At 51.4% G+C, this 13958-nt stretch overlaps 1 protein-coding gene across 2 annotated transcripts in view; it reads left to right on the forward strand.

Moving 5' to 3' along the window:
• The window catches only part of MAN1C1 (mannosidase alpha class 1C member 1), a 173086-nt gene that overhangs the window by 139004 nt on the left and 20124 nt on the right, over positions 1–13958 (forward strand). For both annotated transcript variants that reach the window (XM_003934839.4, XM_039474195.2), the window contains exons 5-6: positions 3549–3643; positions 9251–9368. In XM_003934839.4, coding sequence (XP_003934888.2) covers positions 3549–3643; positions 9251–9368 — 213 coding nt within the window. The remainder of the gene's footprint in view (positions 1–3548; positions 3644–9250; positions 9369–13958) is intronic.

The raw sequence follows: 13958 nt of genomic DNA on the forward strand, positions 1-13958 counted from the left end.
TGCGGTGAGCCGAGACCGCGCCATTGCACTCCAGGCTGGGTAACAAGAGCGAAACTCCGTCTCAAAAAAAAAAAAAAAAAAGATATTAAGACCATCCTGGCTGACATCATGAAACCCCATCTCTACTAGAAATACAGAAATTAGCCAGGCATGGTGGCATGTGTCTATAGTCCCAGCTACTTGCGAGACTGAGGCAGGAGAGTCTCTTGAACCCAGGAGGTGGAAGTTGCAGTGAGCAGAGATCACATCACTGCACTCCAGCCTGGTGACAGAATGAGACCCCCATCTCAAAAAAAAAAAAAAAGACTTCCCCCAAATGTTTATGGAATGAAGAGTGAAGGAGACTCCATAGTTTTCCTAGGCTGAGGACTTTTTTTGCTTAAGATGCAGCTTCAGGGGAAGACCCCTCCTGGGAAGCCCAGTCCTCCCGAGACTCAGTGCCCATGAGAATAACTCACACAATGTTGGCATGGCACTTCACAGTTTATAAAGCACATTCATTTCTATACATCCTCTCGTTTGATTTCCACAAAGGCCCCTGCAGCAGCTGGGGCATGTGCCACCACTGTGTTGTGCGGATGAGGAAACCAAGGTGCAGTGAGCGTGCAGGGCGCACCAGGCCACACGGCTGTGACGTGGGAGGATCTGCACCTGGGCACTGCCTCCCAGCCCCATGCCCTTCCCACCCCACAGAATGTACTTCCTGCTGGTTTCTCTCACCCTTCTTCTGGAACCGTGGCCCCTAGGCTGTATCTCTGTGTTGGAGAGACAGCTTGGTGTCCTGGAAAAGAGCCCCTTAGCAGCTCCACAACCTTGGGCAAGTTGTTCCTCTGAGACTCAGTTTTCTCATCAAAGTGGGTCAGCGCCTTCCCCACAGGCTGTTGCAAGGGCTGAGATCGGGCACATGAGACACCTGGCACTCCTGTCCGAACATACTCACCCAGCATGCTTCTGAGGACAGCTGAGACCTGGGGTGCCAGCCAGCAGCAGGCCTTCAGAGGAGGGGACGTGGTTTGGAAGAGAGGAGCATCTAAGAAGTGTTAACGCAGTGTCCCCAGGGCTGAGGGCAGCCAGAGAGCTGCCTGGGGCCTCAGCATCTGGGCTCTGGTTCTGGTGGGTTTGTTTGTTCACCTTGGACAGCCTCCCTGGGGCAAATGAAGATGTAGGAACCTCAGTGCGACCAAGGGCTTGAGAGCCCTTTGTCATTACTAAGCCTGGCTGTGTACTGGAATCCTCCAGAGAGCATATCTGTCGTTCTGGGCTTTGGAATCTGAATCCTAGAGCAGCTCCCCAAGGGATCTGATGGGGCTGGGCTCTGTGCCCACTTCTGGGCTCCTCTGTTGGGCACTGGACATTGACCTGTCATCACCACCAGCCCCCAGCACAGCCCCTCCCTCCCTTGGGAAGAAGACCCCCGTCCCAGAGACCTCAAGTCCACCTCCTGGTTTAAAGTGTCCTGAAATTCCCCTCCCACTGCATTCCCTACACAGCTGCCTCAGCAATTTAATTGTTGGGGAGTGGGGGCAGGACTCAAGAAGGCTTTGTTTTGCAAGGACCACAGGAGGTCAGCAAACCCGGGCCCCTGCAAGCTCCAGAAGTGAAAAGGCCCTTGTGTTCCCCACTCTGAGTGTTTCCCTAGGGGCTTGTGTCTCATCTTTTAAAAAAAATAACATTTATTGTGGGAGTTATTTTGTTATAAAAATCACACAGGAAATAGAGATGAGCCAAAAGAAAATAAAAGTGATCCATGGGCTTAACCCCCCCTAAAATACCATATTCGTATTTTGCGGTATGTCCTTCCTTTCTTTCACGTCCATAGAATCTTTACCAAAGTTGAATTACAATGTTTTCAAATGTATTTCTCTTAACAGATTATAAACCCTTTCTTTGCTGTTAATATTCTTCTACAGCATCGTTTTGTTCTATTTTATTTTATTTTATTTTTTTGAGACAGAGTCTCACTGTCGCCCAGGCTAGAGTCACTGCAACCTCTGCTTCCCGGGTTCAAGCAGTTCCCCCACCACAGCCTCCCGAGTAGCTGGGACTACAGGCACAGGCCACCACGACCAGCTGGTTTTTGTATTTTTAGTGTATTTTAGAGACAGGGTTTTGCCATGTTGGCCAGACTGGTCTTGAACTCCTGACCTCAGGTGATCTGCCCGCTTTAGCTCCCAAAGTGTTGGGATACAGGTGTGAGCCACTGTGCCCGGCCTATACCATCATTTCAGGAGCTGCATGGTATTTTGTTTCATGGAGCTATTAGCTAACCACTTTCCTATCATTTGATATTTAGAATACTTCCAGGTTTTTTTTTTCACTATTCTAAACAGTGATGGAATAAATACGTCTTTACAACATCCTCGATTATTTCCTCAGAATAAATTCCCAGGCAGAAAACGGCTGGGTCAGAAGCACAGTTCCTTTTGAATTAATCAGGCATTTCGGAAGAACAGTTTGAGGGAGTCAGAGCCTTAGGCTGGGGCCGTGAGACCTGGGACCCCCTCAGGGGGTCCCTCGCTGTCTTGTGGGTGATTGAGGAATGAAGGTGGTTCCACTCAGCCCCTCCCTTCATTCCCCATGTGTGACATGGGTACGGTGGGCAGGATCAGGATTTCAAGGCGAAACAGGTCTGTCCACTGCTCTTACACAGGAGAGGGAAATTGCTGCCCAGACGGGAGTGGTCTCTGGAACCTGAGGGTGATCTTGGCTCCCAGTCCAGTGCCCTTGACAGTCTGTCTGAATGGCACCACCCACTCCCACACCCTCTGCCTGTGGTATCATAGTTCTGGGATGTGGGCAGGCACTGACCTTTGGAGACCAGCCCATCTCTGCCAGGTCTTCATCCGGATTTGGAGGTGTCCCTCATCCCACCTCACTGCTTTCTCCCTCATCTTCCCAGTGGCCACCCTATCTCAAGGATCAGCATCCAGTCTTTGCCACCAGAGTCCTGACACTGTGGTAGATGCTTTGCCACAATTATCTAATTTTCATCTCTCCCAACAACTCTCTAAGAAGGCCAGTATTAGGCCAGGCGCAGTGGCTCACGCCTGTAATCCCAGTACTTTGGGAGGCCAAGACAGGCGGATCACGAGGTCAGGAGATTGAGACCATCCTGACCAACATGGTAAAACCCCATAACTACTAAAATACAAAAATGCAGCCAGAACTGCTGGTGTGTGCCTGCAGTCCCAGCTACTCAGGAGGCTGAGGAAGGGGAATCGCTTGAACATGGGAGGCAGAGGTTGCAGTGAGCTGAAATTGCGCCACTGCACTCCAGCCTGGCGACAGAGCAAGACTGTCTTAAAAAAAAAAAAAAAAAAAAAAGAAGGCCAATATTATCCTTATTTTATGGACAAAAGCTGAGGTTCAGAAGTACCCTGCTGAAGTCCATGTGGCCAGCAGTTGGAGGGGCCCGGCTGGTGGACTGCAGCGCCGCCTCCCACTCTAGGCCTGCAGCCCTGGGGGGTTCATCCTGCCTGCAGCAGTTCTGGGGCCAACCTTGCCTCGCCCAGCCTGGAGTCACAAGCCCTTTGACCCCTCCTTTACAGGTGTTCCGAATAAAAGCCATCAGGTTGGGAGAGAAGCTCCTGCCAGCGTTCAACACCCCAACGGGAATCCCAAAGGGTGTGGTGAGCTTCAAAAGGTAGGGTGCCATCTTGTTCCCCACCAGGGCTTTGCTGCAACCATGCCCTCCGTTCGTGTGTCTTCTCTGGGTGGGGCTGGTGAGGACGCTCGAGGGGCAGTGGGCAGACAAGCAGGAGAGGGGGGCCCTTAGGACCACCTCTGTCAAACCCATTCCTTTAGGATGTAGAAACTGAGGCAAAGGGAGAGGATCATAGCTGCCGTGGGAGCCACAGTGACTCAGTGGCATGGTGAAAGTGCCAGCAACTTTCCTGGACAGATGTTTGTCACCAAATGTAGGTCTCAGGGTTTAGGTCACATAGGCCTGAGCCTCCTGGGGTGGGTGGGGAAGTTCCCCTGTGGACATCCCACAGCACTGTCTTGACTTGAGAGCCCTCCACAAAGGCACCAAACACTCTCCTTCCCCCTCTGGGGTTCAGGAGCCAGCAGGCACATTACACCCTTCACCTCCCACAGTGAGGCAGTCCCCAAAGCTGCTAGGAGATCTCAGAACCCCAGTCCTCCTGGACAGGAGCCTCGCTCTCAGGGAGCACTAGCCACTGTTCCTGGGCTGCATAGAGCTACTTAGCAGAAGCCACATCCCTGGGCGCCCAGCAGCTCTCTCTGGGGCCATCCTTGTGGCCCTCCAACAACCCCAACCCTGGGAAGGCTGTGATGTTCCCACTGCACCAGACTTCCTGTCCTGAAGTGATTTCTCATCTCAGGCCTCAACCCAACAGAAGCTCCAGCCAGCTGTCCAGGAGGGGAGGTGGGAACCCTGGGCTCTGGTTGGAGGACCTGTAGCTCCGATCACTGTCTGGGGAGGTTGCACCCTTTATGTCAGCCTCAAGGGCTTCACCACCCTTCTCTGGTCTTGCAAAAAGAGGCCTTGGCATGTTCAGCATCTTCATAAACTGCCCTCCCTGTGGTCGAGAAGAATTCCCGGGGTGCGATCTCATTGGAATCTCACCATAGGCCAGGGAGGGGGAGCCCTTGGAGGGCGGAGAAATCCCCGTCTCGATGCCAGGGTTGACTCCTCAGAGCTGGACTCTTGGATGTCTGCTCAGATTCCTCTTCCGTAAACACTGATCCTGGAGAGAGAGCTGTCATGAAGCCCAGACACAAACACACTTGTCCTCTGGCTCCTCCTCCCTGGGTCTGGGAGAGGACCTTGCTAGGGGCATCGCCTTCCTCTACTGTGCCCAGCCCTTCCCTGGGTCTCTCAGAGCAGGGACCTGATCTGACACGAATCCTGAGATTTCTGATTAAGGAAGCGGTTTGCTTTTAGGCTGTTTGCGTGCTCTCGGTGCCATGTGCGCATGTACGTTCACATGTATTTCCTGGCAATACCGCCCTTCTCGTTCTTGGTAAGAGAGTCTGTTGCTAAAAATGCCTGCCTCGGAGATTGGCAGGGCTGTATGGGCCCATGTGGACTGAGTTTGCTCTTTGGAGGGGGCCTCCTGGCAGGAGCTGGGCTACTGTTGTTGCACCTGGCACGGCTCGCTGTGGGCAGCCCCGACAGGAGGGGCAAGAACATGGGCCCTGCAGGAGAGGAGGTAACCAGCCCTGCCCCACACATCAGGGTGGGAAGGATCCTGAGGGGAGACTGTTCCCAGGTGTGAGCTGCACCTCCTCCCTGGTGTCTGCACAGGCCAGCCTGGGAGACTGAGGCAGGGCCAGCCTGACCCAGGACCTTCAGGGACACTGGACTCTCTGGGAGAGTGACAGAGGCCCATGCAAGGACTTCTGCAGCCGAGCCATCTCTTTAACTGGTGCTCGCTCACACACACACACAAACACTCTCCTGCCACCCTTACAGATCTTACAGGCCCAGATACACAAGCTGGTCTTTGTCACAGACACGCTCGCATCCATACACAGGCACACGCATTCACACACAAATATTTGTTTACACGTGCATGCTTCCGCCACACACAAATAGACATGACTTCACTATTGCTAATGTCTGGTGAGCAGTCACTGTGTGTCAGGCATCATGTGAGCATGTGACATGGATTGTCTTTTCAACCTCACAGCGACCACAGGGACTCTATGTTACCAGTAAAGAAACTGAGGCTCAGAGAGGTTAGGTAACTGAGATCACACAGCAGCAGAGCATACTTAACTAGAATCCAAGTCTGGTCTCTGGGCATGGTGGTTCACTCCTGTAAACCCAGCACTTGGGAAGCTGAGGCAGGTGGGTCACAAGGTCAGGAGATCAAGACCATCCTGGCCAGCATGGTGAAACCCCATCTCTACTAAAAATACAAAAATTAGCTGGGCATGGTGGTGTGCACCTATAGTCCCAGCTACTCAGGAGGCTGAGGCAGGAGAATTGCTTGAACCTAGGAGGCAGAGGCAGAGGTCGCAGTGAGCCAAGATCGTGCTATTGCACTCCAGCCTGGGCAACAGAGAGACTCCATCTCAAAAAAAAAAAGAATCCAGGTCTGTCTGCCTCCAAAGTTGACGATTACACCATACTCATGAGTGTGTCTGCTTAGAAGCTACAGACAGGGTGGGGAGGGGCCTTGTGGAGCAGCCCCTCCTGCCAGGGGAGAAAACACAGGCTAGGGGCCCACTTGCACTTGGAAGAGGAGGGCAGAGCTTCCTGCTGGCCTATTGGCTCACAGGGCTGAGCAGAGGACCTCCGGGTCTCTGGGATGCTGCCCAGAGCACATGCATTTGGGTCACAAAACGCCTAGTATTTGGAATTGGATTCAGTTCTACCACTTCCTGTGTGGCCTCGCCCTCATTCTATGAAATAAAGATAATGCTATCTACCTCCGAAGTTGGTTGTAAAGGTAAAATAAGAACCACCAGAACCGGCCGGGCGCGGTGGCTCAAGCCTGTAATCCCAGCACTTTGGGAGGCCGAGGCGGGTGGATCACGAGGTCGAGAGATCGAGACCATCCTGGTCAATATGTGAAACCCCGTCTCTACTAAAAATACAAAAAAACTAGCTGGGCGTGGTGGCGCGTGCCTGTAATCCCAGCTACTTAGGAGGCTGAGGCAGGAGAATTGCCTGAGCCCAGGAGGCGGAGGTTGCGGTGAGCCGAGATCGCTCCATTGCACTCCAGCCTGGGTAAAAAGAGCGAAACTCCGTCTCAAAAAAAAAAAAAAAAAGAAAAAAATAAGAACCACCAGAACCACCTGGCACAGATTAGAAACTTAGTAACAACAATAATTTACACGTGCATAACTACATAATGATAAAAATATCAATACTTACATGCGTAATTTACAGCTCACAATAACTCTATCAAGCGTAGGTGCTGTCACTTAAGGGATGAGGAAACTGAGGTCTAGGGAAGTTAACTCACCTGCCCAAGGTCACCTTGCTGGGACCCGGAGAAGCCAGCAGTGGAAGCTGGGCAGGAGAGGAAAGGCGCCCTGCTACCTGCCCACCTCTGCCCAGGCCAGCTCACTTGTCTGGCAGGGCATCTCCACCACAGGAAGCCCACTTGGGAGGAAGGAAAGAGAGGCCCCTGTCCGGGGAAATGAGAACAAAAGGACAGCTGGAGGGCTGGTGGCTTTTTCCTACCTTAAACTTCCCTGAGAGTGCAGGAAGGATCAATTGTTCAGGAAGCTCCCCGAGACTCACTGAGACCACAAGCTGGAGAGACAAGTCTCAGTTAGCCTTGGGGGAAGACGGACAGGGTTGGCGGGCAGGACGGCAACTGCTTCTTTCCCTCTGGGTGAGTGCGGGGCTGTCTTACGGTGGGAGGCTCAGCAGATCTGTTTGAATCCTGTCTCCCTCATCTTCTGCCTCTGACCTCGGACACTTCATGTCCTGTGGGAGCCTCAGTTTCCCCCTTTGCATAGGAGTATGAATGATGCTTTACTTTATGGCTTTCAATGAAGTCATGATGCAGACAGCTTGCCCCAGTCCCCGGCACGCCATAGCCGCTCAATAAATGGAAGTTGTTTTGTTTATTCAGATCAGAAGCCAAGTTTCCCCTCCTGTGGAACCCATCCCTGCCTGCTGTCCCCTGCCCCAAGCCAGGTAAATTACTAAGAAAGTAGAGACAGGATAAAGCGAGTGACTGGCTCTGTATGTGTTGCGGTCACTATGACCCCGTAGACTCAAAACCCAAGTCCTCCATCTGCTCCCTGAAGCGGGGAGGCTGGTAAGTGTCCTTACCTTCCCAGAAACCACATCCGGCCCCAAGAGCGGAGTTTAGAGAGAACAGCAGCATTAGGGGAGCCCCAGCCCTACCCCAGGAAAAGCAGTACCCCTCTAGTGGCACACAGTGACCTCCACACCCCCGCACCTGCCTTCCTAAGTCCTGTCCATGGAGATAAAGGGACAGATAGGGGCTAGTTCCTGGGGGGGCAGCGCAACCACAGCAAGGAAGCAGAGGTGCCCCCGGCAGAGCCAGCCCCTCAGGCTGCTCCACACTAACTGTACCCTGGAGCCTTTCCAGGTGCAAGGAGGTCAGTCCACCATGCTCTGTCCCCGCTCTGTCTACCACGCCCTTCCTACAGAGACCCTGTGCCCATGGTTGCCCTAAACGTCCCACAGGAAAGATAACCATGATGCCTGTGAGGAAACGGAGACACAGGGAAGGGGAGCAGCTTGCCCAGAACCACCCCCATTCTGTGTTCTCTTGTCCTCTTTATCCCCACAAAAGCCCAGGAGGGAGGAGGCTTGGACCTAGGAGATGGAGGCATCACTTTCGCCATGTCTTACGGACGCACCCAAGGATTGAGTGGTTTGCCCAAGGTCTCCAGCTGAGCACCACTTGAACCTGCACCTTCTGGCTCCAGATGCTAAGGGAGACTTTAATAAGTGAACACTCTAGAAAGGCAGTGTCCTCGTTCCCTATCCTGTGATCAGCAGAGAAGCAAGCTGCACTGCAGTTAGCAGAGGCTGTGGCATCAGAGCCAGCTCCGGGTTTCAGCTCTTCCAATTACTGTGTGATCTCAGGCAGGGGACATCACTGTCCTGTGCCTTGTTTACCTCATTTGTGAAAGGGGCAGCTGTGAGAAGTAACCAGGATTCTGCCTCTGCATTCCTTGTCTTTGAAAGTACACAGCTCCAGGTGTATGGTCACACCAGAGCTGCCTGCCTATCCCATGTAGCTTCTGTGAAATTCCAGTCTGGGGCCATTGCGTGTCCTTGGGCAGCATTGACAGTGTGCTGAGAGAGGGGAAGGGTAAGGCGGGGTCCCTGCTTTTCCTCAGTCCTGTTTGCCATTGCACTGTTGATCCTCCACACGCAGAGCCATCAATGGTTGTGAGCCATCCAGTGCTTTCAGCCAGAGGATAGCAACAGGGTGGTCTGTGGGGTATTTGTGGCCCCACCCGCATTATCTACATCATCTGTAAGTTCAGCATAACTCTTTACCAGTTCTCCAGTTCCCAAGTCTTACAGGGGCTGCTTGATGATGGAAACAAAGATTATTCCAAGTCAGTCAGGCCCGGATTCAAATGGCCTTCGGCAAGTCACAGTCTCAGTGTCCTCATCAGGACATGGGGCCAGGGGGGATTCACTGAAATTGTGCAGCGAAAGCTCCTAATTCTGTGCCTGGCACATAGTAGGCGCTCCCACCGAGCAGCTGCTGTTACTCTCAGCAGAGGAGCCGGCCTGGCCAGCAGGGGCTGATGGGGGCTGCTTCTGTCTTTTCAGCGGGAACTGGGGTTGGGCCACAGCCGGCAGCAGCAGCATCCTGGCGGAGTTTGGATCCCTGCACTTGGAATTCTTACACCTCACCGAGCTCTCTGGCAACCAGGTTTTCGCTGAAAAGGCAAGTCCCCCCGCCCCGACTCCCTCCCAGACAGCTCCCGCTCTTCCTCCTGCAGAGCAGAGGGATGAGCATGCAGCTGCCACAGGGTTTTCAGAGGTGAGTAGGTCCTCCCTCATGGATCAGCAGGAGGGCTGTGGGGAGCCCAGGAGCCCAAGCTACTACTGCTAAGATAGCAAATAGTAGCTACCGATACCCTAACACCAGGTGGCAGGAACGGTGAGTGAGCGGAGTTAATAGGATTCTACAGAGGGAAAGGGGGAGACACGATTCTGCCGGAGAAAAGGTGCTCACTGGTCTGTGTCAGCTCAGTGGCAGCCACCCATATGTGAAATCTGGAGAAAGTGCAACTGCAATCTAGGCACCACCTTGCATTGGCAGGAATTAGCCACCCGGTGCAAAAGTCCCTTTTCCAGAGACATTTAGCTTTTCCGTGTGAGACCTGCCTGTCTTCTTCCCTGTGCCTGTTCAGCTTGTGCTGTCAGCAGGCTAGCATGCCAATACCCTGCCATGGCAGATGCCCCGATTGTTCACTCCTGCTGTTCAAGCCCACAGTGGGAGCTCAGAGAACCCATCAGCCCAGACAGCTGCCCATACCTGGCCTTGGGCAGTCCCCACTACCTGGAAGTGTTGCTGTTAGGTCTCACCTTAAATCCAAAGAAGGGAAGTGCTCACACTGCCTTCAGATGGCACTCGGGCTCCAGCAGCTACCATCCCTCCCTGAGGGTTACCTGGGGAGTTGGAAGGCCCTGCCCATCCTCCAGAGCCCTCCAAGGAGAACTTTGTAGAGGTGCCTCACTCCCAAAGCCTTGTCTTCCCCCTACAATGCCTGCCTCTCAGTATCGGAGCTGGGAGATGACAGATTCCCACCACTACCCCATGGCTCCCAGTATAGAAGCTGAGAGATGATAGATTCCCACCACTATCCCATAGCCCCCAGTATAGAAGCTGAGAGATGACAGATTCCCACCGCTACCCAATAGCCCCCAGTATAGAAGCTAAGAGATGATAGATTCCCACCGCTACCCCATGGCTCCCAGTATAGAAGCTGAGAGATGATAGATTCCCACCGCTACCCCATGGCTCCCTGATGGAAGCTGAGAGAGGACAGAGTCCCACCACTACCCCATGGCTGTGAAGAAACAGATTTCTGGGCTTCACTCCAGGAGGAGGCATCTGCATTTTTAATACGCATTCATGTGCTTTTTGATGCATGGTTTGGGACCACTACTTACTCAATGTAGGAGTCCACCTGAGTGTCCTTAAGAAGCTCAAGAAAAGCTGTTCAGCCTCTTCTTGTTTACTTTCTCTGAGAAGGAGCTCACTGCCACCCTTAAAAATTCCATCCTCCTGGCAGCCCTTCCTTCAAAAGTGCTTTCCTTACATTGAGAGGGAGTCTGCCTCCCCGAAACTCCCGAAAGCTTGTGGAATGAGTTTAACCTCACTTCCTGGTCGCTCTTATTTTCAGATGCTTTCCCACCGTCAAGTTCCATCCCCCAACCTCTCTGTTTCCATTGCTCATAAATTAGACTCCCCTAGAAAGGTTCTGACCAGCTCCGAATGGAGTGGGACGGGGAGCGCACTCCACTCTCTGGTTATTCTGGAGTAATAGCTACCCCTGTCTGAGCTCCCACTATGTTCTGGGCACATTATAATAGCTCTAATCCTCCCAACAGCCCTATGAGGTGGGTCTTCCTGGTGTCCCCATATTTACAGAGGAGGAAGCTAAGACTCAGAAGGGTTAAGTCACTTGCCCTGGGCCTTCCAGCTGGTCAGTGATAAAGCCGTGATTCAAGCCCAGGACTTGCTGGCTTCTTCCAGATCAGATTGGTAGAGCAGGCTGCAGGCTTTTGCACTAGAGTCCATCCGTCTCTCTGTCTCTCTGTACATTTACATACTCTGGCTATTTTCATCCCCCAGTCATGCCTCCCACAGAGGCAATTATTGGCAGTCAACAAATTAGCCCAAATTCTAGAAGCGCCCACACCCTCCGGGGGAGCTCATTTAGCCTGCTTCACTGCTCACCACCAGGACAGTCAAGAGTAACTCAGGTACAAGCACATTCCTGTCCCCGTAATGGACTTCATTAACATAAATGGATATGAAATCTGATGTGGCACAGACAAGTGCTATCTCCTGGAAAGGAAAGTCTGACTGCAGAAAGGTGGCTCTCACACACTCCTGGCGCTGTACACACATAACTACCAACATGAGACAGTGTGGTCCCAAGGGACTTTCTCTCCCAAGGGGTCTTGGGCTGGATAGGATGTGCTGAGTAGGATTTAACCACTGTCGGAGAGCAGGCACTGTGGATAAAGCCCTCTTGAATTTCACTTCTCACATTCATAGCCCCAAAGGTTGCAAACCCAGCCTATTCCTGCTCCAGCTGGGGCAGCCTCTGCTCCATGGTGACTGCCCTGATCTGCAATGGCCCAGCGCTGCCCTGTGTAGGGCAGGAATATGTATGGTTTGTGTTGTCAGACAGACCTCATTCATGTCCTGGCTCTGCCACTTAAGGACCTGGTGGCCATCAGCAAGTCACAAAACCTCTCTGAGATTCAGGTTTCTTATCTGTTATACGGAGATAATACCTCATCCGTGATGAGGGTTGGAGATAATGTACATAATGGATCTGACTCAAAGGAACTGAAAAAGGTTAACAGTTGTTATTGCTTTTTGTAATTATTTTCATTAAAACCCTTAAATGCCTATTAGGGCATGGGGTTATTCAGAAGCCCAAGCCTCTCACATGAAATGATTCCAGGGTATCAGATAAAATAACCTATTACTAGACTGGGCCATATGAAACTGCTAATAGTTGACCTTTTTTGATTACCTTATATACTTACTGCTTTTTTAATGGCCAGAATACTTAATTAGCAACACTTAGCACTAAACAGTTTTCAAGAATACAATACATTGCTACGAACTACAGTCATCATGTCTTATACAGTAGAGCTCTTGAACTTATTCCTCCTGACTGAAATGTTACATCCTTCGATCAGCATCACCCCAACCCTTGGTAACCACCATTCTACTCTCCACTTCTATCAGTTTAACTTTATTACATTCCACATATGAGTGAAATAATCAAGTATTTGTCTTTCTGCCCTGGCCTGTTTCACTTCACAAGACAAGTGTCCTCTGGGGTCATACATGATGCAAGTGACAGACTTTCTTTCTTTTTTAAGGTTGAATTATATTCCATCGTGTATACCACATTTTTCTTTCTTTGTGTGTACGTGTGTGGTTTTTTTGTTTTTAAGAGGCAGGGTCTCACTTTGTTGCCAAGCTAAAGTGCAGTGGCACGATTATAGCTCACTGCAGCCTCAATCTCCTGGACTCAAACAATCCTCCCACCTCAGCCTTCTGAGTAGCTAGGACTGCAAGAATGTGCCATCACAGTCAGCTAATTTTTGTATTTTTTGTAGAGACAAGAGTTTTATCATGTGTTACCCAGGCTGGTCTCAAACCCCAGGGCTCAAGCAGTCTGCCCAACTCGGCCTCCCAGAGTGCTGGGATTACAGGGGTGAGCCACCATGCCCAGCCTATACTATACTATATTTTGTTTTCTTTCCTTCTTTTTTTTTTTTTTTTTTTGGAGACAGAGTCCAGGCTGGAGTGCAATGGTGCCAACTCTGCTCACTGCAACCTCTGCCTCCCAGCTTCAAGCCCTGCTCTTGCCTCTGCCTCCCAGTGGCCTGAGATTATAGGCCTGTTCCACCAGGCCCAGCTAATTTTTGTATTTTTAGTAGAGATGGGTTTTCGCTATGTTGCCACGCCTGGTCTCAAACTCCGGGCCTCAAGTGATCTGCCTACCTTGGCCTCCCAAAGTGCTGGGATTACAGGCGTGAGCCACCATGCCTGGCTATACCACATTTTCTTTATTCATTCATCTGCTGATGGACACTTAGGTTGATTCCACATCTTGGCTATTTGAATAATGCTGCAGTGAACACAGTAATGTAGATAATCTCTTCAACATACTGATGTCATTTCCTTTGGATATATACAAATAGTAGGATTGATGGATTTGACCATTTTTGACATATTAACAAGGCAGTTTTACCTGAAGCTAACGAATGAGCTGCTGTCACTTAAACAACCCCATCTTTAAAAGAACCCTCCCTAGGCCAGGCACAATGGCTCACGCCTATAATCCCAGCACTTTGGGAGGCCAAGGCCAGTGGATCACTTGAGGTCAAGAGTTCGAGACCGGCCTGGCCAACATGGCAAAACCCCATCTCTACTAAAAATACAAAAATTAGCTCGGCATGGTGATGCATGCCTGCGGTCTTAGCTACTCAGGAGGTTGAGACAGGAAAATCACTTGAACCCCGGAGGCCAAGGTTGCAGTGAGCTGAGATTATGCCACCACACTCCAGCCTGGGTGACTGAGTGAGACTGTCTCAAAAAAAAAAAAAAAAAAAAAAAGTCAGGAGTTTAAGAATAGTTTGGCCAACATGGTGAAACCACATCTTTACTAAAAATACAAAAATTAGCTGGGCATGGTGGCACAGGCCTATAAGCTCAGCTATTCGGGAGGCTGAGACATGAGCATTGCTTGAACCTGGGAGGCAGACGTTGCAATGA

The sequence above is a fragment of the Saimiri boliviensis genome, chromosome 11, assembly GCF_048565385.1.
Source record: "Saimiri boliviensis isolate mSaiBol1 chromosome 11, mSaiBol1.pri, whole genome shotgun sequence".
Lineage (NCBI taxonomy): Eukaryota > Metazoa > Chordata > Mammalia > Primates > Cebidae > Saimiri > Saimiri boliviensis.